General features: G+C 34.7%; 5 protein-coding genes across 5 annotated transcripts; 3 read left to right on the top strand and 2 right to left on the bottom strand.

Moving 5' to 3' along the window:
- Positions 1 to 4062: 4062 nt before the first annotated feature.
- On the bottom strand, positions 4063 to 6666 carry LOC139885064 (uncharacterized). The gene has a single exon (XM_071869016.1). It carries the CDS (start codon positions 6664 to 6666, stop codon positions 4063 to 4065), a length of 2604 nt encoding a protein of 867 aa, XP_071725117.1.
- Positions 6667 to 12000: 5334 nt separating this feature from the next.
- LOC139885063 (E3 ubiquitin-protein ligase ATL4-like) lies at positions 12001 to 13020 on the top strand. Its single transcript, XM_071869015.1, has one exon. The coding sequence runs from the start codon at positions 12001 to 12003 to the stop codon at positions 13018 to 13020; it is 1020 nt and encodes a 339-aa protein (XP_071725116.1).
- A 1247-nt stretch (positions 13021 to 14267) lies between these two features.
- LOC139885061 (10 kDa chaperonin 1, chloroplastic-like) lies at positions 14268 to 16468 on the top strand. Its single transcript, XM_071869014.1, has 6 exons — positions 14268 to 14355; positions 14594 to 14664; positions 14760 to 14810; positions 16169 to 16225; positions 16307 to 16336; positions 16454 to 16468. Exons 1-6 carry the CDS (start codon positions 14268 to 14270, stop codon positions 16466 to 16468), a joined length of 312 nt encoding a protein of 103 aa, XP_071725115.1.
- A 2254-nt stretch (positions 16469 to 18722) lies between these two features.
- Positions 18723 to 20698, top strand: LOC139885058 (ras-related protein RABH1b). Its single transcript, XM_071869011.1, has 6 exons — positions 18723 to 18839; positions 18970 to 19040; positions 19574 to 19662; positions 20066 to 20177; positions 20340 to 20430; positions 20552 to 20698. The coding sequence occupies exons 1-6, from the start codon at positions 18723 to 18725 to the stop codon at positions 20696 to 20698; spliced, it is 627 nt and encodes a 208-aa protein (XP_071725112.1).
- Positions 20699 to 26128: 5430 nt separating this feature from the next.
- On the bottom strand, positions 26129 to 27145 carry LOC139885060 (uncharacterized). The gene has a single exon (XM_071869013.1). It carries the CDS (start codon positions 27143 to 27145, stop codon positions 26129 to 26131), a length of 1017 nt encoding a protein of 338 aa, XP_071725114.1.
- Between the last annotated feature and the right edge of the window lie 603 nt (positions 27146 to 27748).

Below are 27748 nucleotides of genomic sequence, written 5' to 3'. Positions count from 1 at the left end.
AAAAAGGGAAGGAAAAAGAAGGCCAAAGTGCGTCGAGCAGCGTAACGGAGCATCCTAAAAAGACGGATGCGCGGACCAGAAAAGGCAAGGGAGTCGCGTCGAGCAGCGTAACCGAGCATTCGAAGAGGACGAAACGCAATAGAGATGGGCCGGACGGTGAAACGGAGGAACCGAGAAAGAAGAGTGATAAAGTTACTATAAGAGAATTTTTTGCATATAGGATCCAAGACAGAAAGTGTGAATTATCGCTTATACTATCATCGAGGCGTCTATACCAGCAGTTTTTGGTCGACGGTTACAGCGCGGTCGAGTCTTACCGGCTGACGTATATCCGGTATCACCAGAGACAGTCGCTCCGGCACGTGGGGTTGTATCTGCCGAGTCCGGTGTTCTCCCATGGACAACTTTATGTTGCGATCTCGAGGGTCACGGGCTGCGGGGGGCTTAAGATGTTGATCCATGACGAGGAGGGAGTCGTGACGAGAAAGACAGTGAATGTAGTATTTGGAGAAGTATTCAGGAATTTGAGATGACCCGTGTTCATTTAGATTTTTTTTTAGGCATTTTCATTTTTAAATTTGGATAGATTTAATGCTCATCTGGATAGTCTTACTTAAACATTCGTTTTCTTAATATAACAATTTTAATCCTAATCAATTTCCTATCTATTATTTTTAAAAAAAAATCCTAATAAAGTTATAATACACTATATTTTTTTCCTTTCTTTTATTAAACAATTTTTCCTAATTAAAATTTATTATATTATTTTTTCCTATTCTTAATTAGATTTAATAATGTTTAATACGAATAATTATTATATAATTTTTTATATGATATATGTATTTAAATTATTAATTTTTAAAGGTACGGAGTTTCCGTCCAACGGACGGGCCCACTGACTAGTTTGTGAAAAGTCATTATATAATTTGATTTGTGTGCAATTAGGGATGATTTTCAAATATTGCGCTTCTTAATCAATTTTAATTTAATGTTACACGTGGTGCATTTTCATTGGTCGATAAATTTTATGTATTTACATATATCTCCTTGCAAGACTGGTAATAGTTGTTACTTTTATTTTTTTATAAATATTAATATCATAAATTTTTATATATAAATTATTCTAACTTTATAATTATTTTCTTTCTCTCTTTCAATTATTTATTTTTATTTATCTAAAAAGTAAGTGTGAATGCAAGTTAGTGAAGTGAAGAGGTAACATGAAAACAATATATTGAAATTTTAAAAATATCAACTATCTAAAAATAAAAATATTAATAAAAAACGTCATCTATTTATATACGGAGGGAATATTATATTAGGAAGGATAAACCGTAATTAATCAAAACAAATCAGGTGCATAAATAATTATTAATCGAATAGAAAATATTTCTTAAAATAAATACTTGATGATATAAATAATTATTAATTTATGATAAAAAAATTCAAATTTATATAAATATATAAATTAAAAGGTAGTAAAAAATATAAACTTACAACATTTGTAATTTTTATTTTAGAAAAATAAATTATATTTTAATTTTACTTTAAAAATATAATATTATTAAAATCATATATTTATTTTTTTATATATAATAAATAAAATAATATATACATATTAAAAGTTGATTTAATAATAAAATTTATAGTTGTACATTCCTATATGAGATTTAATTATATTGTTGACATCTTTAATATGATAACTTAATTCTTGAAAATGTGAAGAATAAATTTTAAAATTAGTTTATGATACAATATTGGGGATACACAATATATCCATTCGGTATGTAGTAGTTTTGAGTAAAAGCTTTAGAGTTAAGCCATCTTATTGAAGAAGAATAGAAATGGTGGAACTTAAAATAAATGAAGTAAAGTTGGTAAACTCTTAAAATCGATGAGTGAATTGCCAAAGTCGATTTAACATTAAAAATTGTTCAAATTAACACTAGTAGCGTAATTTGCAAGTCACTTGACAGAGTGAGCTGCTCGTCTAGTCAAAGGAGCTTATCCATCAAACAAGACCTACTGTACAAGATTGGCAAGTCAAGAGGACTTGGAAGAACTTTTTCAGAAAGCTGGGGTTTCATGCAAACACAAGTCAGAGTGTTTCAATCCCACCGAAGCTAGTTCCCATGATCAAAGTCAACTGCCTCTGAATTCAAAGTCCTATGAATTTAATCTAATGAAAGAAAATCATGGAGACGTTCCAGTGCCTTGCTAATTAATATGAGCCGGCCGCTTGATCATGATTGATGCACTTATATTTTAGAGCTGCAGATTTCTATTGTTGAACTAAATGTCAGATATGAAGAAAGAAACAAATTTTCTTATATAGTCGTTAGATTGCAACTTAATTTCATTTACAGAAATAGAAAGGCACAATGATTCTTTTCATAATAAATTGGTAGCTAAGATTTATGCATTTCTTTTTTATCTTAGGTCATATCGTTTAAGTTACACAACATATTTCTGGTTTAACAATCTCACCGCGGACTCCCCATAAAGATCAGTTGTTTCTTGATAAAGCAAGGACTATCCGAACGTTTTTAAAAATAATTGGGGTAAAACTTCATCTTCCTTAGAAGTTCAATGACCTGAAAGTAAATATGCTAAACTGATATTGTCGTCATCAGAAGCTAATTTTCAAGGGATAGGTTCACCGATTTCATTAGCCAACCAACAAAAATCGGCAATATGTTTTACAGTCGACCACAATCAACTATTAACAACTCCGCTACATGGTTTCCTTCTTCATCGGCCATAACTTACCGACTTCCGGAACGAAATACACGTCGGGAACAAACTGCAACTTGGCAATAAAAGCAGAAGCCGGGAACATAATTCAACACTGAGTTGTTTGCTCAAATGAAGGCACCACACAGGAAAATACTGCAAGTCGGCAATGAGGGCACAAGTCGGGAACAAAATGATTCTGGAATAAAGGCACAACTCGGGAGAATAATTGATACTCGGGTAGTATGCTAGAATAAAGGCACAACTCGGGAACATAATGTAGGGTGAGTAATTTACGTTTAGGTACTTAAATTTCTTAAGAACAATTGCCAAAGTCGATTTAACATTAAAAATTGTATCAAACACTAGCCCAATACATCCATAAGTATAACAATAACAGCATATTAATCAAAATCTCTGCATTTCATCTATATTCTGGTTATTTCATTTTCACGTTTTACATTCTCTTCCCATCCAAATTTGTTTTATTTCTCATTCATTGTCTTCTTCGAACTCCTTGGCTACTACACAACATACTCTACTTTTCCCAAAAGCTATCCATTTCCCGATTCTATATTAGTTTAACCTCGTTGCCTCCGCCTCACTGAATTCCATAAGAGATGTCAATTGTCGTTTAATGGCCGATACAATATACTTACTTACTCAGGATGAATCCTACTGTGTTTAGGAACTGAATCATGGGTTTTTCCAGAAAAATGTAAGGCTGCATATCAAATCCAGTTGGTGGTTTTCATGGGCTGAACATGTAGTATCATCTACAATAATTACACCAAAAGAAAATGAAATTATTGTTGTGAAACTGTAGATGTTATTATTCTAAATCTTTAGAAAAAATAAAAGGCAGCAACGAAAGAGAAACTGTTACTTGAACACGTATTACCATCACTAATATGGTCGCACTAGCACAGAGTTAGACATAAATACATACCTGTTTTACAGCTGCACTGTTCACTTCCAACAAACCAGCATTCATGAAGTTCTGTTTATAGACAGACGTTTCTCGCAAGATTGACTGTATAAAGCCTGCCAATGGCAACTAGAAAATAAAAAACTTCAGAAATGAACGAATAATATCCACAACAAAACAAGAAAAGAAAATAAAGAAATCTGCAACTTGCTGTTTTCACTTGTTAATAATATACTGTAGACGGAGAGTCATGAGACAAAAACCACAGATTCAAAACCAGCTGAAACCTTACCTTGAACAGGTGCAAATCACGATCATTGAGATTTCCTTCAGCGTCTGCTAATTCCCACATCATCACCATACTTTGCTTCCCTGTAGGCTCTCGATTTAACCCACTTCATTCAAAGTCCTGGTAAACTGGAACCAATTTCGATAAGTTTTTGGGGATCACGGCTCGAATTCTTGTAAGGTCTATATCTACACAGATAAGAATAAGTAATGTACATAAGGAAATCCAAGAAGAGTCCCTTTCCTGACATCCGTGTAAAATATCCAGCATTATCTTGAATATCACGGTAGGCTCTAGCCATTATGCCATCAGAAATCTCGTCAAATTTGAAAGAGACGCCCTTCAACTTCTGACCCCACATTAATGTTCGTTCAGGCATCCCCTGCTTGCAGAATTGAGATAACAGCACATTGGTTGTCACAACATTTGGAACAAAGGCCATCTTGAGCAATTTTGCAGTAATTATCATCGCACGATCGAGCATGTCGCTACACACACCGTTCAACATAGTATTGTACGTTATTGTGTTTGGAGCAACACCTGCCGAAACAAGTTCATCCAGCAGCATCACGGCTCGGTTTATTTTTCGATTACTACAAAATCCATGGATCCGTATGTTATACGTCGTGATGTCGGGGTCCAAACCACATGCATACATTTTAGTTACAAACTCGAAGGCTCTAACATGGTCGAATTCTTTACAGTATCCATTGATCAAAGTGTTGTATGTGACTATATCTGGAGTCAGCCCCATCCGATGCATATCCATGTATGCATCCATAGCCCACTTCATATTTCCCAGCTTGCAAAACCCGTTAATGACAATATTTGAGGTAAAGATGTCTGGAACAAGACCCTTATGCCTCATCTCTTTTTCCAATGTCAATGCTTCACGCAGATTATGATCCTTACAGAACCCGAGTATTAAAGAGTTGTACGCAAAATTATTTAGCACTAAACCTTTTTCCGACATTTTCAGAAATACCTCATATGCCTCATCCAATAGACCAGCCTTAGAAAGTCCATCAATGAAGGCTGAAGCAGCAACAACATCGGGAAATGATCCCATCCATTTCATCTCATTCCACAAACTTTTTGCCCCATCCATGTCGTCAATCCGAAAGTAGCCATCCAAAAGCACAGTGAAAGCCACTTTATTTATGGGAAACCCCTTCTTTATCATCTTATACAAAAGGATTTTTGCTTCTTGAAGCCTTCCCTGCCTAGACAAACCCATAAGAAGAGAACTACACGTAGAAGACGAAGGAGTTAGACCAAGTTTACCCATAATCTCATAAGCTTTAAAGGCGCTATTGTCAAACCCATCCCGGGCATAGGCTGCAATTACTGAATTGAAAGCAAATACGCTTGGAGTTATTCCTTTCTCGAGTAATTCATTTAACAACGCTATTGCTTTGTCCAACCTGCCGGCCCAACACAAGCCTGCAACAGAAATATCATCGCGAGACTGAGCAGGAAGCAAAGCTGATTGAGACAAGTCCCCCAACAACCTGTCCCCATCCTTTTCCCTCCCATATTTGTAGTGCCCTGCAACCAAAGTATTAAAAGTGACACAATCAGGAGCTACACCTTTGTCTTGCATTTCTCCAAAAAGTGCGTTTGCTTGACCAATATCCCTCATCTTAACATAACCATTAATCAGTGCGTTGTATACTACAACATTTGGGTAAATACCGACCTCCTCAATACTGTCAAAAATCTCCCTTGCCTTCACCAAATTTCCCTCCCTACAAAATGCACTGATAACTGTACTAAATGTAAATGTGCTTGGTCTACAACCACTCTCAATCATCAAATCCGCTAAACCAAGAGCATATATAGTTTGGCCCCTGTTACAATAAGCACTAATGACTATGTTGTAAGCATAAACATCTGGTTGACGCCCATATTTCGACATTAAATGAAGCAAACTCTCACCAATACTAATGCAACCTCTTCTACAAAACCCAAGAATCATCATATTAAATATATAAGTACAAGGTCCAGGCCCTAGACGAATCATATCCCTAAATAACTTCCACACACTGCCATAATCACCAACTCTAAGCAACAGCCGAAAAAGAACCGAAATTGCTGATAGACTCGGTCTCACACCCAGATCCCTCATCCTAACCACAATGTCTAATGCTTCTTTATTCATTTCAACATTCACAAAACTGCGCATTAGTGTATCAAGAACTGAGAAATCCGTCTCATACTTATAGTGACTTCTCCACATAAACTCCACCAAATCTTTGCTCTTAATGGCTCCAATTCGACTAATAACCCAAGATATCACATCTTGAGCTAGAAACCTCATATTTTCAGCAGCTAAAATATGTGCTACTATACAACTGGACTTAACTATGCTATCGGAATCATCTCGAAACGAGAATTTGAAGAATGCAAAAGCAGTCTCCCTGGTCTCTAACAACTTCATAATGTCTACAAGCGAATCTGGAGAAAAATAATCATTCAATAAGGAACCAGGTCGCTGCTTGATAATTTTGGATAAACCAACAATAATCCTACGCTGTTCATTGAAATTTAAGTAGCTCAAAGAATCTGAGCTTATGCGTGTACCACAGAATGGGGAAAACTGATTCAGGTACTTGTGATATCTACTCAAATCCTTAGTCAACTGAGATGAGAAGCTTCGTATAGCTCCAGTTAAACAAGCGAAATGTTGTTTCAGTGGCGTTGGGCATTTGCGCATCCGGGGTATGCTAGCCGACATCCGATGTTCCTTGCCAATGATTGATCTCCGTCGAACTTTTAAGCTTCGTATAGCTCCAGTTAAACAAGTGAATGGTGATCAAATCGGAGACGGAGGTAGTTGCAGGCGGAAGAAATCCGAGACTGAGTTTTAAAGGGATAAAAATTCATATAGGCGTTTGGATGATAAAGATTCGTTAAGCTTTCCTGTAAAAGCCCATTTAGAGAACTGGGCTTAGCTTTAACGAGAAGGCGCGGCATTAAATAATATAAAAACGAATAGACAAAATTATCCTCAGTTATTTAAGTGTTGGGTCCATTTTACCCTTCCATATCATAATATTCACGTTGATAGAAAAACGCCATTTTTGGTCACTCTCTACATTCAGAACTCAAAAACATCGATCGATTTCTTCTTGGTAGCTCGCGATTCTGGGTCTCATCTCCACCCAATCATCTCCGAACCGTCGTCGTCGCCGTCGGACTTGCGGGTTTGCTTTTACTGTCTCCTTACAGGGCAGATCGATCCTCTTGGAGATCGGACGGTCGTTCTCGAGGGAGATGATAATTGGGGTTAAGGAGGAATGTAGGATTAGGGAACCATGTTTTGCGAATTTCAATGTTCAGGAAAGGATGAAAGCTACTAAAGAGACCAGGCAGAGGTTTGGAAGGGTTTTGCATCCTTTTGATAGTATAGAGGTATCTCTCTCTCTTATTTCTTACTGAAACATCTTGTATGTTGTATTTGATATTGCATTTTTCTCTTGGTTTTTATTTATGATTCCTGCCTGCTTCTGAATCTGGTTTTCCATGCTCTGAGCTAGGAACCTACTTTGGATTCCGGCGATTTATCTAATTTGCCCCATGGAAGCATACAATCAGATGACATAAAGTTTCTGATATTTTATGACTTATGTATTGGCTGATATGTTCTGAGTCATACTAATTTGTTAGCAATGCCAGTTGGCATAAAGCAAAAGCACAACGTTGATACTATTGTGCAAAAGGTATTTCATTTTATCATAGTCTACTGTTAATATGGTACTACCTGAATGAAGTTTCTCTAATTTCATTGAATTCAGTTTCTTGCAGAGAACTTTACTGTTATCCTAATCCATTATGATGGCAGTCTTGATGGGTGGTGGGATCTTGACTGGAGTGGAAATGCTACACAGATAGTTGATCAGAACCAAACTACATGCAAAATGCTCGAATTTGGTAGTTGTGTACTCATGCAAAATTTGGAACTCTTTGCAAAAGAGTGTATGACCACAGAGGCAGTACAAGGTGTTCAAATATCAGTGATGGGCCACTGTGCGCTGGGTAAGTTTATCTGATGATCCTCTTAACATGTTCGAATACAATTAATTCTGCATACACGCAAAAGGTGAATAAAACCTTTAAAATAGAGTATTTGAAAAAGGTAGTTCATCCCCTAATTTGATGTATCTGTATATTTAAAAGTTTGTTGAGGGTATGGCTCCAGTTTTTTCAAGATCAGCATGGTATTGTGCTTGGCACCTCATACTGGAAATTGTTATCTGTCTTATAGTTATGACTTATGAGATGCATTGCAAAATCCAAGTTTATGTCTTTCTCTTAAAGGTCAATTCTTTATAGTCATGGATTCATTTCAAAGTTACTTTTGTAATTTTTGTAGAATAATCTTGTGCATGGATGGGATTTTGATATGAAACTCGGTTATTGTGCTCAGATGAGCTCTGACTATGACATTTCTTATTAAAGATATCAGCACATTTAGCTATAGTTCTGGTGCAAAATACTTGTTTCTTCACATTTCAGTCCATTCCTGTACCATGGGCAGGTACAGTTTATTATCCTCTTTGAGAACTTCAGGATTTTGCATTTTGTGCCTTCATGATTAGGCTAACTTGAAGTAGTTAGATTAATTTGTTGATCAAAATCGTGACCTCATTGCATTTGCTCAGTCAAACAAGTGGTTTCTCAGTCCTTGCCATGTCGCAAATGTTCTCACTGTCACTGTTATCAGTTTCGTTTTGCCATATGCTAGAGTCTTTTAATCAAAATCTTTCCTTTCGGATAAGAGTTCTTGTTAGATTGCAAATAAAAATATATAATCACCATGCATGTTCTTTTCAAGAGCCTTATTACTGTATTCTTCAATTGCAGATTGAACAAATCATTCGCCGTATGTTCCCTTTTGGCAGGGGACTTTGCCATGCATATTGGGCTCCCAATTTTTGGGTATTTTACATCTTACCATTCAGACGCCGGCTCATTCACCGGTGGCCTAGTGGGAGATTCCTCACCTTTCGCCGCATTACCTCAGGTACTTGTAAAATTCAAAAAGACCTGTAAAGCTTAAATTGTAAATATCAATTACTTTGACGCTGATGTTCTGGCACAGATTTAGATTTTCATTAGTCATCTATGGCTAGATCTGATTTGTGTTATCTGAATCAATGATATGGCAGATAACACCCTGACAACCTTCATTGCTGTTATTCTTGCTTTATTGCCTTGCCTTGTTAGAGCCTGGAAACATCCCCAACCACGGATGATGGTTAGATGGATTGTGCATGCTTACACATGCGGTTTTGTTTTCGTGTGGCATGTCCATGAAAAAGCAACACTACACTTCATCATCCCTCTTGCTATAATTGCAGTGGAGAGATTGGAAGATGCAAAGCATTTTTTCGTGTTGTCAATAAGTACTCTTCTTCCTAGCTTTTCTTCAAAAAATCTGAATTCTCCTTTCAGTATTGAAAATTTGTTTACCGGATTCACAGGCTAATTTTAAATTTGATATTTTGTCTTCATGGAGTATCCTATTACTCACTATTCCCACTTCTGTACGAAGTTCAAGAATATGCAATGAAAATGCTGGTACTGCTGTTACAATGCCTTCTGATGTGGTTTGGATTTTCTGCCAAATTTCCCATTGTAGCTAAATCAATTGTGCCAGCAAACAAAAAAGGCAATAATTTAAAATTGAAAAGAAGTCCTAGTGTTCCTAATATTGGACGATCTTTTTACCGTTGGTTGGCTAATGAAGACTTACCTGACTGGTCTTGTCGATGTTGAGCTATATGGTCAGTTTTTGCACACTATTCTTCTCAGAGATAAGTTTCCTTTTGTACCCTTATTGTCCATCTCCATATTTTGTGCATTTGGGATCATGTACTTCTGGGTTTGGCAGCTGAGACAAATTGTTCAATCAACTTGATTAATTCCATATAGCGTCACATTCTATAGAGCAGATTACACAACACAGTGGTTTAGGAACTTTGTAATGCTAATGATATGTATCAAATACATGTAGTTACATTTTATCTATTTGATGGACTTGTTTATTGTTTAGAATTATGGAGTTATAGTTTTTCCTCATGTTCTGATCATCTCTATACTGTCAGAATGAAAACTCGGACACTGGTACGTAGTTTGTTTATCTATTTGAGCTAGGTTGAAATGATAACGTACGAGGATTGCTGACATTGACATTATTGTCAACAAAGAATTGAGCTAGTTGTTTGTCCCCAGTATATTGGCATATATTAGACATCGACAAAATTAAAAGCTTTATTCACTTTGATTTTACGATGGCAACAATTTCCTTTTCCCATTTTATGGTCCCTCCATATTTATATTTCATTTATGTGTACAAATTTATTTGAAATGGAGGTATCTAAATTGTTTTTTTTTTTTTTTTGTTTACAAGTTATCTTAAACTGATTGGATTAATTTATTGGGTTCTCGAATCGGACGGCATCAAAATCGATTTGGAGCCAAAATTAATTTTGGGTAGTATATTGTAATTTGTATCATATATAAACATTCAAAATTTATAGGTGATTTAGTTAGAACCAAAACTAATTAAGGCGGAGAATTGCAAGTATATCTTAACATTAAGTATCATGGATTCAGTTGTTGAGAAAAGTCCAAAAGGAATTAATGGCTGTTATTTAATTTTCAAGAATTTAGTGGTACGGGAAGTTTTGTTTGTAAGTTGGCCTTTTGAAGAAACAAAGTTGTTCACCTATACTATATATACTCAACTATTAAAGTTTATGATAGGGTTTTAATTTTAAACCACTTTTGTGATTTTATGGATTAGATAGAATCATATATTTAACTTAATACATCCAATTCTTTTAAGTTTTTTAACCACAACATTGATATTTATCTTCAATTTTTTAGAAAATAAAAAATCAGAAAGTATTATCAGTCTTTCTTTTTTTTTTTTTTAATAGAAAGTATCATCAGTCTATATTATAAACTTCCAACTGATTTTTGCATTATATTATAATTTTAATATAGGAGTTCATGATGGTGTAATGCTGCATTAAGTTACATTTTTTATTGTTGATCTTAGGATTATGAGGGAGTCATGCTCGCTTATTGTATTATCCAATGCATATTAAATCATACAACAAGTAATTAATAGCATTTGTGTTAACGAGATTGTTACATTATCTAGAGATCAACTTCTTAATTAAAAGTCTGTTTCGAAATTACTCATGAATTTTTTGCGGATAATGTTGTTTGTATTAATGCAAGCAGCTAGCTTCATTGGGTTAGGTGCAATGGTCAATGGTTATAGCCACATGGTCCTCACGTAGTATAGAATTATTTTCAAAATGGAACTATAGTTTTTTCCTTTGAAAAAACAACCCGTAATTTCTGTCTAGCATTGGAAAATATGATATAAATTTGTAATTTTTTGTCAATATAATTGGTCGAATTGATTAAGAATTTAGAGAAGAATTCATGGTATATCATGTCCGGATGAATTTATTAAAATAAAATAAATAATCAACTAACTTTTCTCCATGGATAAAGGCAAACCAACATTTTCTTGCTCTTTCCAAATATCTTTGTTATATCGATATAAATATGAATGTATGAAATTGATTATATAATTTTATTTTATTTCGTTACCTGCTGATAACAAACATTTTTTTAATAAGAAAATTGCAATCGGACTTTTTTAATTCGATAAGAAAATCCGTACTCTTCCAAACGGCCAACTTAAAATCCCTGGAAGTTATAAATGCTGAGAGCTCTCAGTCTCTTTACCAGATCAACCCAACCCGACCAATCTCAATTACCGATAATGCAAGCAAGTCATCTCCCGTACACCAACTGATAAAAATCTCACCAATTAAAAACTGCCACATCATTATACTCATACACGTGCCTTTCACGTGATCTTCCCTTACCTATATCTATATGAACAGGGGAGCTCCTAATTCTCAGCTAAAACTGGGGAAAAAAAATTACTCCCTTAAAAACTCCATTTCTTACGTTTCTCTTTCTACTATCAGCAGTGATGGTCTTTGAATTAGCCATTTTAATGGCGGTGGCGACGACACCGGGAGGAGGAGAATCGAACAATGAAACAGCTGATTCCGTAGGTGATTCCGCATCTTCGTCTTCGTGGTGGTCGTCGACGTTGAGTCCGAGCATTACGATTATTATTCTGATTTTGACGTCGACGCTCGTAATCTCAGTCGGAATCTGCCTTCTCCTCCGCCTCCTCAATCGGAGATGCATCCGTCACCTGTCTACCGTAAACTCCGCCGCTTCCTCTGTCGCAGCACTAGACTCTCTCCGTCACTCAGGTCGTCGAGTTTCGCCGGAAAACTCCAAAATTGATTTCGCCGCATTCAATTCGCTCATCGAATCGCTTCCGATTTTCACGTTTGCATCAGTCACATCACGACGCGCTCCGTCGACGTTCAACACCGGCGATTGCGCCGTCTGTTTGTCTAAATTCGAGGCCGAGGATCAGCTCCGTCTTCTCCCTATGTGCTGCCATGCGTTTCACGTCGGATGTATCGACACGTGGCTTATGACTAACCAGACCTGTCCACTCTGTCGATCGGTTTTAATTCCATCCGATTCTGAGCAGACAAAGGCCGCGCTTCCGTCTTCGGACGAGAGAAGAAATAACAGCTTCCGTCTTCAGATCGGCTCGTTAAGTCGCCGCCGCCAAACGGCCTCCATCGATTTTGACGTGTCGCGAGTCAGCTCGTATTCACTCGGTTCTTTTGATTACATCGTAGAAGAAGAAGCCGAGATTGTCCTTAACCAAACGCACCGGAGGAATGCCTCAGATAAAGCGGAGACCGAAGCGGCGACAGCGGAAGGGAACCTCGCCGCGGAAGTTGGCGGAGGAAGGAACAACTGGCTTCAGGATTACGTGGACAGGCTCTCTGTGTCTTCTCGTGCATTCTCCGGCAGGTTCTTCTCAGGAAGCAGCCGTCGTACCACCGCAGATATCGTCGTCTTCCCCGGAGAAATCAATGACTTGGAGGCAAACCGTGTCGGAGAAGAAATCACTGAAATGTTCAGGTGGTTCTCAGGGGTATGACAGTAATTGTTTTCATTTTCTCTACATCCTTCCACTCTGGCGTTTTACTTTCTCCAGCCTGATTGCCATGTGATTACCGGTGTATAATAGAGTGGATGTAACAAAATTAGGAGTGGAGCGAACAAAATTAGGAGTGGTTTTCGATTTCATATTTGCAAATGGAGTGTAGATAAAAACGATTGATTGGACTAGGTAGTGACACGTACTCATATTTTAGAAAATCAGACGATTGAAAATTTCCGATCACGATTACTATTTGGATTTTGTTTCGTCAAAGTCAAATCTATACTATGATCAGTTACAATTTCCCAATCCAGGGTTTAAAAAGTCAGTCAACGTAGGCTGATATTAATTTAATTCAGGTCACCGATCGATTTGTATTTATTGCTTGCTTGGAATTGAACCTACCTGGACAGTATGTAGATTGTCATTTGTCACTCTCCATCAATTCCGTGAAAGTCTTAAATGTGTATTTGTCAGTTATATATGTTTTATCTATATCGTTTCACTGTAGGGGATCAGAATTGTCGACGACTTTCTAACTTTTATCGATAAATTTCAATTCTAATATCTGGTTGAATTAGTCCTAAATAAAAGTAGGGACCGGAAACCCATCGGTGAAATCGATAACCGTTAGCCGACCGCCAATTTCTTGTTCAGTTTTAAGTTAAAACTATGCAAGCAATGAGTTATGTGACTTCTCAGGAATTAGTGTTTGGTTTTGGTAGTTGAAATCACCAAAACTAGCTGATTCTCTGAAAAGTTTCCATTCTTCTCCAAATTGAAACCATATGCAGATACTTGTGGCGTTAGGTTGCAAAGAGAGATTGGCCTCAATTAGCGATCTTAGACAATTTTAGGAAGCTCATTTTTCAGAGGAGATGGTATAAAAAAATTGAGCAATTATTGGGTAGTAGTACATAAATGGCATGCCAGTTTTACAAAATTTATTCTTTGTTGCTACTGAATTAAAATGTCAAACTAGAACATGATGGACTTGTGATGATGCCAAAGACAAAAGCTTTGTCTTTTATGCAACAAAGCCCATCAAGTTTCAACTGAATGAGTTTGGCCCAAAACCAGGAACAGAGGAGGAAAGACTTGGAAGTTGGAACTATTCAAACCACAATGTGACACGTGTCAGGAGTAAACAGTAAGTCCAGTTGGGTTTTCGAACAGAACAAGACTTTTGGTACATTCACTATCCTGTAATCATCTAATCTTGTTTTTCTTCATCTTATCAATCCATGGCGCTTTCTTTCGTTACAGTCCCAAAACCAATCCTTTTCAGCAAGACTACTTACTGTCCTTCTATCTCAAACCATACGCAACAAGGTCTATCTTCTCCAAACCCTTTTTTATTCTGTGGCAGAACATTGAATTTCTGCCCCCATTATTGAGAACTACCCATTCCGGCTCGTAGACTTGTTAAAACTGTTCCGTCTTGTAGTGTTGTTGAGTACCTTTCCGAGTTGTAGCCTTATTGAGAACCGCTCAGAGTTGTTGGGCTGTTGAGAGCTTTAGAAGCTGGAAATTTCGATGCAATGAAATTCTGACAGTATGTTTTGAACAGGGCTAGGACGAAGAACAAATTCTTTGAGAGTCGGTGCTATTTCTACTTCTAGCAAATGGGAGCCAAGCAAGGTATTGAGTCTTGCATATATGTAATAATAATGTATATCTTTTTTATTTCTGTAAATGAAATGCAGATGTTAATTATAGCTCATTGGGTCTTGTAGGTTGTTCCACAAGCTGATAGAGTTCTTGTTCGACTTGAGCAGCTGCCAGAGGTATGGCATCATATCCATCCATTACGTTTTCTCGTATCGGTGATCGATGTAACTGTACAAGAGCATGTTGCGGTGGCGGATCCAGGAATTTTTTGCATCGGGGACAAAATATGATTAATATATCGACGTGAAAATTTTTCTATTATACATCGCATTTTTTATTAAGAAGTGATCATATTCTTTCTTTACAATCGCGAAATATATAAACAAAATAAATGAATTATTTTCAATTAAAATAAAATTAGTTAATATAATAAAATTTGTGAGATACAATCCTTTAAAACATTTACACTAAAAATTTAAAATTAATTAGTAAGTGAGAGATATATTTGTTTAAACAATAAAGATTATTTTTAAAAAATATACGTTTGGCATAAATGTTTTAATAAAAATTTATGCTCAATCCTTTAAAACATTAATTATATAAAAGTAATTATTAAGTTAGATATATTTAATATGTTGCAGATTTGAAAATGACTTCTATAACAGTTCTATTGGCCCAAACATTCAAAAAAAAATTAACTTTCCATGTCCAAAAGTAAAAAAAGGAAGGAAAAATGGAGGAATGGACAGTTTTAAATGCAATAAAAACCCATCTGGCCCAAAACAGAACATAACTTCTCAGCCCAAAATAAAAGAATAAGAAAAAATAAGAGTAAAGTTCAAAGGAAAGAATTCGAACCTTTTGAATTGGCGCCACATACTATACTAACTGGCTACATCAAACTATTTAATCTCTACATGCATATTTATAATTTATTTTAAATCATCGGTGGCAATTGCCAATAGATTTACTCCTAATATGTTGTGATTGTTAAATTGTTTTGTGTTTTGAAATCTGTTGGTGGAATTCTGTTGTCGAAGTCAACCGTTAAATTTGAGCGCTATCTAATGGGCGAGGTGAGAATAGATGGTCATGAATTCATCTATTTTCAAATGCTTGACGAATTTATTGTTAACAATTTGATTTCAATTTAAATACTATCTGTTGGTTCTGATCTTGACGGGGAAGCAGTGATGGACTTTCAATAAAAATCTAACATATGTTAAAATATTTTACTAGAAAATAAATAAAATCGTTTTTGACACTATAAACATTTTAATACATATATGTGTATATGTATATATATATATATATATATTTTCAAGATGATATCACAGTTAGGTAATTAGAGGGTCGAAATATTAGTATAATTCATGATAATTCATGAAACTATATGACTTGATGTGTAAATAGTAACTTATGTTTGGTATCTGAATTTTATGTACTTAAATTTATTTAACTCATAAATGTTCGAATCAAAATTATTTATTGAGTATACTATAAATTTTTTTAAAAAATATAGTGTATGTTGCAGCATATGACTGTCTATATAAGGATTCATCACTACGGGGAAGTGCAGGCCGGAAACAAGGTAGTACCAAATGCACTGTATATATCTTTGTTTGCAATAAGTCAGTGCCTATATAAAAATTTTTACGTTTTCTATTTTCAGGTTCTTTTCTCAGACATAAATGCTTATGATGTAAGTATACGAACTTAGGTTAACATTTAAATCACTTAATGTTTCCAGTTTAAATCACTTCATGTTTCCAATCTTTCACCGTATTATAATTTTATCTAATCTGTTCTGAACGCGAAGCTTCTTGCAAGTTGATTTCGGAACAGCAAAAAAACATTGTTTCTGCAAACAGAGTGATTTGTTAGCTATGGTCGGGTAGAAGTAGAGTTTGACCAATAAGACTATTTTTGTTTTGCATCTTTGTAATGGATGATATTCTTCTTTACTTATAATATGTTCCTGCAATGGAATATTAGACTAGATATTGGCAGAGTAAAATTAAACCAACTTTTCTTTGCTCCCGCAATGGCTACCAAGATAACTTTGACAAATGTCCAACATTTCAAACCATTCCATGAAATGCAGTCATTAAATACTTGCATCAAAACCTCATTTAAGTACCTATGCTGTTTCGAGATGTTGCCTAATGTTAATTAGGAACTACTATAGCCTACATATGAAGTTCTAAGCCAACATACTGCAATTTTTTTTAAAGGCACAGCCAAGGTCACAAATAGCTAATCATTAGAAAATAGCCGATTCTGTTGATATAATTACAACATAGAAAAGTAAACAACAACAACCAGACCACTAGGTACCGGATACTTAATATAGCTAGCAAAGACGAGCAACCAAATAAATTCACAACAGTAAAATTAACACGCAAACTTGTTCTTTTGTTGCTGCCTGCGCCTTCTTTTCCTATTGCATGACCTCTAGTGAAACAAGGCTCTCAACCATGACGTCTGCATAAAAGTTTTTCGGCAGTGCCCTTTTCAATTTTCTGACAATTTTCATCTTTTTCGTCTTAGGATCATACAGTGAACAGCTTCGTCCAAGACTCCTTTACACCATATTCTTTCATTACCCATATATCTTCACCTCCATTCGTTGCTTCATCACGAAACGAAATAATGCAAAGGCAGCCTCCTAACACTGTCATATACAGGTCGCTATAAAGCAAAGAATCAGGCAATGGCAGAATCATAGTGAAGCTCTCCCTGGATAAATCAAAACACGCAATCATATTAACTTCCATTTTACCCCTAAGTGGAGCCACAAGGAAGTGAATGTTCCCTGAAACACTTGCAGTTGAAGTATCCATGTAACTCTGGTCATAAAAGTTAGTAAGGTAAATTATATGCTTCCCTTCCTACAAGAATTTTCTTTCAAGCTATAAACAACGAATAGGCAACCTGCATCAGCTCCAGACTTGTCCTCTAACCTGCTTGATAAAGCAATTGTTCTTGCCACCCCCGTATCTTTCAAAAAAATCCTATCTCGGCTCCAAGTACCTAATCCTGACGACTTTGCAGTCATCACCAGATGAATCATAACCAAAGACAAAATGGGACATCGTACGGCAAAAGATTAGACCAACAATAACAACATTCGGTTTTATCGTCTGGAGTCTGCTATACGAATTCTATTTATTTTAAGTCTCTTCGAAAAAAGAAATAATATTTTTTCAGTAAATTAAAAAAATATATATTAATAAAGTATAATTAAGAATCTATAATAAATTAAATATAATTTTTAAAATAAATCTAAAAAAATCTAACTCTAATCCTATTAAGAGTATATTTTAAGAAAATAATTAACTTTAAAAATAATAATTTGGCCAACCAGAACGTGGCTCAATGGTTAAGACGTTTCTTAGATCATGAGTTCGATTTTTGGGAGAGCGAACTTTAGATGGATAAATTATTGTATTAGGTATATAAAAAAAATTAGGAAAACATTATTTTTGAAAATAACAATATATTTGGATGTTGGCAAAATACAATTCTTCCTACCTTGCTAGTTCATTGTGTTTTATTTTTAAAAAACTATCAAATTATATATTTGATTTAGTTCATTTAAATTTTGCTAATAAATGATTAGTGGCGCTTTACTAACTTTAAAAAAAAAACAATATATTAACATTATCTTTTTGATGTTAACAATATACAGTATTAACATTACATTCCACGATGAAACGTGAAATTATAATAACTCGATTTTTATTGATAACATAATAGCTCAATTTTATTTTATAGAATGTATCTAGACAAATAAATATGCCCTAGGAAAAAAACCGATTTTTTTTCAAAAAGTAAAAGATTTTATTTTTTTGAATTAAATAAAAAATAAAAGACTTTGACCATAAGAAGAAAAAAAAGATCTTACTACGGGAGAAAAAAGAGAAAAAAAAAAAAGAGAAAATATATATTGGTTCCTTGTTAACGCAGGAAAAAATACAGAGGGAGCTCGCGAGCTAGAAAGAAGGTCCCACCTCCAATAGCCAACTGGGAGGAGAGGAGATCTCGATAGCATAGATCCTTAGAGAGTGAGTGAAGATCGGAATCAAATGGCTCCGGTATCGGCTTTGGCCAAATACAAGCTTGTCTTCTTGGGGGATCAATCTGTGGGCAAGACTAGCATCATCACTCGCTTCATGTACGACAAATTCGACAACACCTATCAGGTTCGTTGATCTGGCTTTTCAATCTGATTATTCGCTCATTCATATGGGTCTTATTGAGATTTGAGATCACAATCACAACACCTTGTTGCATTCCCCGATCTTATTTATGTTTCGTATTCATGATGATCAGGCTACCATTGGGATTGATTTTCTTTCAAAGACCATGTACCTTGAAGATCGAACTGTCCGTTTGCAGCTCTGGTGAGAATACCACCTCTTGTTCTTTTACACGCTCTGAAATGTTGCAGATGATAGTATGTTTTTTGGGGTTTCTCTTAATTGCAAAATTATCCCATCTACATGATTTTGGCAGTTAGATTGTGGTGTGGCAATTTCTCTTAGGTTGGACGAATTTTTGAAAGCCGTGTTTTTCAAAAAGCTTGATGACTTCTGTTTAATGTCTGGATCTAGTTCTTCGAGTTGTGTTGCATTTATGTTTAGCTTGCTGCGACATTGAGCGATTTATTTACATTTGGTGAAGTAGGAATGAACCTAGTATTTAATGCTTTTAAGTTACTGTATTCATCAGGACGTGTTTCTTTGATGGTTTGCATGAGTTCTCTCCATGTCATGGACGCATGATACGTGTGCTTTTACATTCGTGCATAATGTTGTGTCTTCATGCATTCTATGTTGACAAACATAAATTTTCGAGTGCTTGTGCTCTTTGATGAATCTGCTTTTATCTGCTGTTCAATTAGTCTCTTTTGTTAAATTTTGAATTTTTATTTCAGGGATACTGCTGGACAAGAAAGGTTTAGGAGTCTTATTCCAAGCTACATTAGAGATTCCTCTGTAGCAGTCATTGTCTATGATGTAGCGAGTATGTTCCATATCCAACTTCTTCTTCTTTCTGCCTTAGAACCTTCAATTATCGCAAGTCATTTTACATTTATGTTTTAATGTACCTGGAGAGACAAATACTACCTTTTCGTGGTAAAATATATTTTAAAAAGTTCTCTTAGCCAAACATAACCAATGCATTTTGATTGAGATCCTAGGTACTGCCTAAGCTATGTACTGAGTTCTTGATGAATCTTATAATAGTGGAGTTGTCCATCTATGACCCTATTGAGTGACCAGTTTTCAAAATCTCTCTTTTAATCAACTTTTCTTATTGGTGGTCTCACAACAGCAAACTTTTATGTACTATATATACTTATTTTCTGTTTGGTGGGAATTTTCTCTTAAAGTGTCAATTATTTAGTGTTTTTGTGCTGGATTAGGCAGACAATCATTCCTAAATACTGCCAAGTGGATTGAAGAGGTCCGTACTGAAAGGGGCAGTGATGTTATCATAGTCCTTGTTGGGAATAAAACAGATCTCGTGGAAAAAAGGTAAACTGAAGCTCAACTTTTGTTCCCATACTCTGTTCATTTAAGTTTTGTGAATTGGGTTGGTCATTTCCCTGGCTAAGAAATGTTGGCTAGCAGTACTAGTTTGTGACCACCGGTCGCAAATAGTGTTTATAACTAGACTGCCTAATTGTGGCTTGGCAGGCAAGTTTCAATTGAGGAAGGGGAGGCCAAAGGTCGTGAGCTGAATGTTATGTTTATCGAGACTAGTGCTAAGGCTGGCTTTAACATAAAGGTACGGTGTTTGGTTTCGACTCCAGTTTTTTGTCCTCTGCTGAAAAATCTACTTCTAAAATTTTCCAGTAAAACTTTTTTAAGCAACCTTATTGAGTGAGTTGTCTTGGTCAAAATTTCAGCCACTCTTTAGGAAGATTGCAGCAGCTTTGCCTGGAATGGAAACACTGTCTTCAACAAAACAGGAAGATATGGTTGATGTTAATCTTAGGTCCTCCAACACCAACTCATCTCAAGCACAGCAGCAATCAGGAGGGTGTGCTTGTTGAATTGAGAGAGAACCAAATCATCGATCAATCTAAGCTACACTTTTTTGCAAGAGTGTATGTAAAGTTACTGCCTCATCACAGTTTCTGTAGCACAGTACTTTCTCGGTTTAGTTGATTTTGAAAAGAACTATTTTGAGTGAGAGAGGAAAGACATAGATGGTTAGTTGGGTTAATTCTAACTATGTTGCTTTGTTTCTTTTTGACTCTCATCTTTTGGCTAGAAGTCGTACATTCTGTTTCAGTTCGGCAATTTTTGAAAAACTCGATTTAAATAATGTTATATAAAAACTCCGTTTTATGTAATGTTATATGGTCGAGGATTCTGGTTCGTACATTCCCGTCAAAGTTCGAGGGTACCAATTTGGAAGAGATATGCTTGAACAATGCCAAACATGGAATCATACAAGGGCTTGACTCACTCTGTTAGGCTTATTGTTAAGCATTTAACTTTCTGGATTCCAATCATATAAGTCCCTGTACAAATCTAACTCACTCTTGAATCCCTGATTTTTTACACTTCAATTTATGGCCGGTAGACTCGAATTTTCTAAAGGAATCAACGGTTCCCTCCATTCAAACTCTTCCATGTTCGACTTTCTAGTCATTTTTAAAATAATTTTTTTTAATATTTATGTTATAAGTATGTTTGTTGAAGGTGAAGGTTGAAAAGTTCTCTATTCATCACAAGTTTTAGTCAAAATTGTAAATCAATTATTTTGGTCTAGCTTAACTGTAGGAAAATTAGCGATAATCATATTCAGCTCGGTAGGAATAGGTCACTCAGAATACCGTCAGTCAATATCAGATCCAAAAAAAGAAATACGATTTGATATTGGAATTATTTCATCTCTAGGTATTATTTATATTTCTGCTTTCCTTTTCTAGGCTTTGCAAGAAGAAGAAGCTTCTAAGTGTTAGTTTGAATGTTTGAACTTTGAAGTGGTGTTTGGTCCCACATGTAAAAATTAATAGGAAAGGATGAAAACCTCAAACTGCAAGAGATTATGTTTTTGGCCAGTTGACCAGTTGGAAGCATCTTGAAACAACACAAAAGATAAATTGGGAAACTCAGATTGATCTTTTCATTTCAAGCAAAGAACCTAAATTAATCGAGTATCTTACTTTAAGGCTTGGTCCACTGGATTTTGATTCTAAATAAAACGATGTTTGACCCGACTTATGTTACAAAGTAATTTGAAGTAGAGTTGCATTAGTAAAATTTTAAAAGAACCCTACGGAACATTAATTTAGCTGTCTCTCTTTTTATCAAACCTTTGAGACGTACATATATATACAAGTTACCTTTAAATCAATAGTTTGGTACCGCAAAGAAAATGATGATTTAAGTGAGAAAGAATATCATAAGCAATCGCAACACATGAAAAGAAGAAGTATCTTTTTCCTACCAAAAAGTTTTGGACAAGACTACAATATGTTGTGGTAGGACTGAAGCTTCTAAATCACTTGAAAATATACAGACTTCCCAAAAACACTTGCCAAAATTTAATTCTAATAAAATCCTTAATTGTAAACGACTCTACGATATCCTTGACCAAATCATATAGTGGACTATCATTTTCGTGAGAAATCTTATAGTGGACCAAAATTTATTACTCATTCCGGTCCTTTTTCGGTCCCTGTCAATTTTGACAAATTTTTTTTCTTATTAAATATTATTTTTAAAAATCTGAATTATAAATTATCTATTATACCCTTATATATATCCATTTAAATTTTTATATTTTATGTTTTTTTTACACCCTAAACTTTATCAAAATGTCCTTTTCATCCTCATCTTCCTCCTACCATGCCTCATTAAAACTCTAGAGCGATTATATCATAGGAGCATGTATAGAGAAAGACACTCTGAAATCCAGTACTACACACTTGCTACAGATAAGACCACATTATAATCACAAAATCATTTTGTAAATCATATTCTTGCCATCAATAAAAGACTTTTGATATTTTCTGAATCATTAAATATTTAAAAGAAAAAAAAAACATATTCTCCTATATATGAAGCATAGAATACTCAAATATGGAGTTAAATAATTGAGGTAAAAAAAAAACAATGAGAGAGAAAAATTGAGATTTATATATAATTGGGACCGTTCACTCCATTATATAATTCAAAATTTTATAATTCAAAATTTTAACATAAATATATCTAATATAATTGTTGATATATAAAATAATGTAATAAGATTTCTATCACTATATATATATATAACACTGATCAATAATTAAAATTTAACACAGTAAAAAAACTTATTTAAAGATCCAAACAAAATTATACATAAAATGCACTATTTTTAAGTATTAGTAAATTTATATAACTGTAGAAAAAATATTTTTTTTATTATAAATTAATTAGTTTTATTAGAAAAAGTTGTTTCTTTAACTTATAAAGTTTGTACTGGGTAATGTATTTTTTTATTAATTAAATTGTGACATTAAATGATTTTGATTGGTTAAAATTTTTTTGGGACCGTCCTTATTCGGAGAGATTGAGAGAAAAGATTTTAAAATTTTATACGTCAAATCAGAGTCCTCATATTTAATTTCACTGCATGTTTAGTTCTAATATTTATCACATGTAAATATTGGGACCAGCGCACAAGATATTCTAATTAATACAACAATACAGTAATTAGCGTACTAATGATTGCCACGACACAAGTCTAGTTTTTGCAGTTGCGCTGTTAGTAAGGCAGAAGAAATTACGGTTCCCTATAAGTGGACTATCGTTTTCTCGTGAGAGCCACAGGCATTCCCTTTCGTCTTTGACCGTTGATTACTTGATTTATAAAACTAAGGGTGCATTTATTTTTGTTAAAATTAATATGTCTGAATCTGAATATATATTTAAATATTAAAATATTAATTTTAAAATTTAATGATAATTTATTAAGACTGTTTATTTTTAAACATCTGAATGTGTTTTAATATTATAAATATTTATTAAAAAATAAGTATTAAATAATTATATTATAAGAATAATAATTTTAATAACTATAATATAAAAAATAAGTTTAAAATTAATATAGAAAATGATTTTTTAATTTAAGAAAATAACGAAAAAGGGTAAAACATAGTGTTAAAAAAGAAATAAAAATATGTTTTAAAAATAGCGAAAGAGAAAAACCAAAACCATATTCATTGAAATAATAATAATATATATATGTAAATTTGAAATCTCAAAATTATCATAAGAGAAAGTTGTTTTTTAATTTAAAATAATTAATTAAGGAAGAGAATATACTATTGAACATAAATAATACTAGTATTTTTCAGAAAAAATAAATAGAAGTACATTAGAAAACAAAAGGAAAAAAAATCGGTCATAGGGTTCGAACCCAGATTGTCCGTATGATAGGGTGCACTACACACCAGCAAGCTATAAACGCGCACGTCTTACCTCTGAATGACATTAAGTGATATATTCACATCTGATTTGATAAGAGATAATAAGTGTCATTAAGTACTTAACTTTTTAAAAAACCAAACGTTCTTAATAAATCAAAATCTGATTACATCTGTCCAATTCAGATTAAGAGTCATAATAAGTGCAAACAAATGCACCCTAAGCCACGGTTCAATTTCGGTCCACATAAAACATAAACTCCATGGATCCCACACCAACCCCCTCACCCTAAGGCAGTTAGAGCATCCGATCACTGGTCCTATATAGTGGGAGAAAAAATTAGGACTCATCTACAATTAGGACCATTCACTATATAGCTTTAAATTTCATAATTACAACATTAACATAAAATATTTAAATAATTGATAGTATAAAAATAATGATATTGTTTTTGCTATTGTTATTGTTATATATATATTGTAATATCTTAAAAAAATATATTACAATAATCAATAATTAAAATTCAACATACACTAGAAATTTAAGAAAAAAAACTTACATACAAGACTCAAATAAAATTATACATAAATAAATAAATTGTCTTTACTGATCGCTTTATATAAGTGCGTATGATGTTATTTAATCTAGAATTAAAAAAATAATTTTTATTTTTTTATATACGGGACTAGTAGTAATCAACTTTTAATAAATAAAATTAGTTAGTTTTAATAGTGAAAATAGTTTCCTACCATTAAAGAATTGAATGTGCGTAATGTGGTTTTTAATTAATTAAATTCTGACAAAGAGTCTTTTGATTGGCTGACAAATTGGCTGGGACGATCCCTACTAGTAGGGACGGAGAGAAAAATTATTGGAATTTCATGTGCCACATCAAAATCCCTTCATTTTACTCTACTGCAAGTCATCAATTTTCAGGACATGAAAAGATCGAGACTAGCAAAGAAGTTGCTCTTACATTTAAGTCAACTTTATTTAGCATCATGTTGCTAATGAGTATCAAAAATATTTTTTTTAGACTAACAAAAGAAATATAATTTTTAGACACTAACAAAGAAATATAATTGAAAAGTGTTGAGATTAAAAAAAAAAAAATTGAAAAGTTTTGAGTTATATATCAAATTTTATATCCTTCTATGGAGCACAATGAACATTCTATAATAAACATATAATACTTTCATATCAAAATACTTGATGTTTCTATTTTTGTTTCATGTGTAACCGAAGGTAGTATTTTTTTTAAAAAAATTTGTCCCTTAAATTTTAGTTCATCACTTCATTTTTTTACTATGCAAGCAAAGTCCACCACCACCATCCTTCCGCCCCCTATGTAAGAAACACAATTAATGTTATTCGAATTGAGACCAGCGACCCATTATCAGTTTCCTTCCTTTTGATCGTTTTCTAAAACTAGTTGAGTTCACATCGTTGTCAATACATAATACCTAAATTTTACAAGTCAAACCTTCTACAATGATCGCCAAGAAGAAGATATTTGAACTTTCCTTAGCAAATTGCGCAACTGTTCAATCATCCTATCATTATTTTCCTCCTAATGTCTAAAATTTATGGAAAATATAAACATAAAGACTAAAAAAAAAAAAAAGAGGAAAATATAAACATGATAGAATTTTATCATAATAATTGAGTTGCAATATGGGAATCAAAATATGGGAGTGATAAAGGAACTAATCATGCAAAATTTTGTCAAATTTGATATTTTTTTGCGAATGAATTCACGGACTCATGAATCCAAAAATCAAACCATCCAAATAAAATAAAAGGGAAAGAAATATAATTTAATTACGCTGTATTATTCTAATTCAATGTATCATATAATCTATCTATACTGATAAAAGCTCAATATACACATCACAAGGCTATAGACTAGTATTTCGTTTTTTCTTTTCCAGCACTCCCCATTACCAAGTAAATTATGAGCAATAAATTTACCAACCACCACCCAAAATTAAAATAAAACTAAAAAAGTTAGGGGAAAAAAGATGAACAAGGGGTAAAACCGTACTTCCATTCAAAAATCGCAATCAACGGTTGTGATTCACCCTCCCGAAATCCGCAAGCTTCCTAGACCTGTTGGCGCAATACGACGCCGCAGTTCCAATGTGAGGCTTTGCAGAGCCCCGTAGCTCGCCGGAATATGGCACGTCAGGCGCCAACGGACCGCTTTTCTGGCTCCAGTGCCGGTTTGGGCTAGCTCTCACCAGAGGACTCAAACAAAACGCCAGGCTCGACATGCTTTTGACCTGGCACGGACGCGACCGCCTCGCCGCCGACGGCGGAGCCACCGTAGAGGGCGTGCTTCTCATTCCCTGCGACGATTCCGATGTGTGATCACTTTCTGACGGTGATCGATTGCAATTGTCTTCGTTGGCGTCACTCTCCGGCGACATTCCACGATCGACTCTCCGGCAGGGAGGTGGCTTGGAATGATCATCCATCCGCGATTGCTTCTTACGGCGATAGAATATGGAGGAGAGCCATGACGGAGACGGAGCCGATACAGACGATGACGAAGAGGATGGATGTTCATTGCTATACGAATCTCGAGACGAAACAATACTCGGGTCAATAATAATATTATTATTAGGATCCGAAATCGACGATGGCTTCCTGGATCTGGACTTGGAAAAGAAAATCGACAGAGCTGACAATTTCCCACTCGCCGATTTCCTCCGGCAAGATCTCAAAGATGTCAGGCTAGGTGCTCCGTTGATGGCATTGTAGGTAGGGCCCACCTGAGGCGTGCTGTAGAATCGAGGATCGAATTGATTAGGGAGATGGTGATGGATTGGAGCCGCGGAGCTGACGTCACCTGATTTCCTTCTGGAAACATAGGGCGAGACGGAGCGAGGGAATTTAGGAGGAGGAGGCGGCGGCGCGTCTGATTTAGCGTAACCGTGTAGGGCAGCGGCTGCTGCGGAGGCTAATTTAGCTTCAGCTTGCGTTTGAGCGGCGATAAGAGCTAAGAGACGTTCCCGGAGACAAGTGGCGCAAACGCCGACGCTGCTACTAACATCCACCGGGTGCTTCTTACACCTCATCTTAATTTAATTAAAAAAAAAATTATAAAACACACTCACACACACTGTTTGGAGACTAAAATATCATGTACAATTGAAATCTTGGTCAATCTATGATGAACGGAAAAAAGAGATCTGAATGGAAGAAGAAGGTTTTTTGTTTTGTGTATTGTGACTGGTATCTCTCCAGCTGAGAGAGAGAGAATGTGTTGTTGGTGTTGGAGTTTATTTGTCAGCGTTAGAAACTCGCTGGGGGCTCCTCTTCTCGTCATGTGGTTTTAATTATTTACATTTAATTATATATATATATAAATAAACTGGTAAAAGGGGAAAATAGTATCTTTAAAAAAAAAGGGAAAGGGAAGATCTATTTGTTTATGTGTCAGTCTTTCTTACTATCGGACGACTTCGCCAACTAGGATTACTATTTAATTTAATTTAATTCCGGTCATTTTATGGAGAGAAAAGGGAAAGTAAAAATGAGATCTGGATGGATATTGGTGCAGCGGATTTTTAACTCTAATAATGAAATTTTAGTTTTTTAAGTTAATAATTTTTTTATAGTTTTTCCCCCTCCTCTTGAACAGATTGGTAATAGGATATTTGTTCCCCGAATAGGGGTAA

Source organism: Rutidosis leptorrhynchoides, unplaced genomic scaffold, assembly GCF_046630445.1.
Source record: "Rutidosis leptorrhynchoides isolate AG116_Rl617_1_P2 unplaced genomic scaffold, CSIRO_AGI_Rlap_v1 contig74, whole genome shotgun sequence".
Classification (NCBI taxonomy): Eukaryota; Viridiplantae; Streptophyta; class Magnoliopsida; order Asterales; family Asteraceae; genus Rutidosis; species Rutidosis leptorrhynchoides.
Note: the sequence above shows the minus strand (reverse complement) of the source record. Positions and strands in the feature narration are given on the sequence as shown.

Bases quoted from the DNA above. Each gene is read 5' to 3' on its own strand.
- LOC139885064 (XM_071869016.1), bottom strand. From the start codon at position 6,666: ATGCGCAAATGCCCAACGCCACTGAAACAACATTTCGCTTGTTTAACT.
- LOC139885060 (XM_071869013.1), bottom strand. From the start codon at position 27,145: ATGAGGTGTAAGAAGCACCCGGTGGATGTTAGTAGCAGCGTCGGCGTT.
- LOC139885063 (XM_071869015.1), top strand. From the start codon at position 12,001: ATGGCGGTGGCGACGACACCGGGAGGAGGAGAATCGAACAATGAAACA.
- LOC139885058 (XM_071869011.1), top strand. From the start codon at position 18,723: ATGGCTCCGGTATCGGCTTTGGCCAAATACAAGCTTGTCTTCTTGGGG. The intron at 18,840-18,969 runs GTTCGTTGATCT...CATGATGATCAG, and splicing joins AATTCGACAACACCTATCAG to GCTACCATTGGGATTGATTT. The intron at 19,041-19,573 runs GTGAGAATACCA...TTTTTATTTCAG, and splicing joins ACTGTCCGTTTGCAGCTCTG to GGATACTGCTGGACAAGAAA.
- LOC139885061 (XM_071869014.1), top strand. From the start codon at position 14,268: ATGGCGCTTTCTTTCGTTACAGTCCCAAAACCAATCCTTTTCAGCAAG. The intron at 14,356-14,593 runs GTCTATCTTCTC...TGTTTTGAACAG, and splicing joins CTCAAACCATACGCAACAAG to GGCTAGGACGAAGAACAAAT. The intron at 14,665-14,759 runs GTATTGAGTCTT...TGGGTCTTGTAG, and splicing joins GCAAATGGGAGCCAAGCAAG to GTTGTTCCACAAGCTGATAG.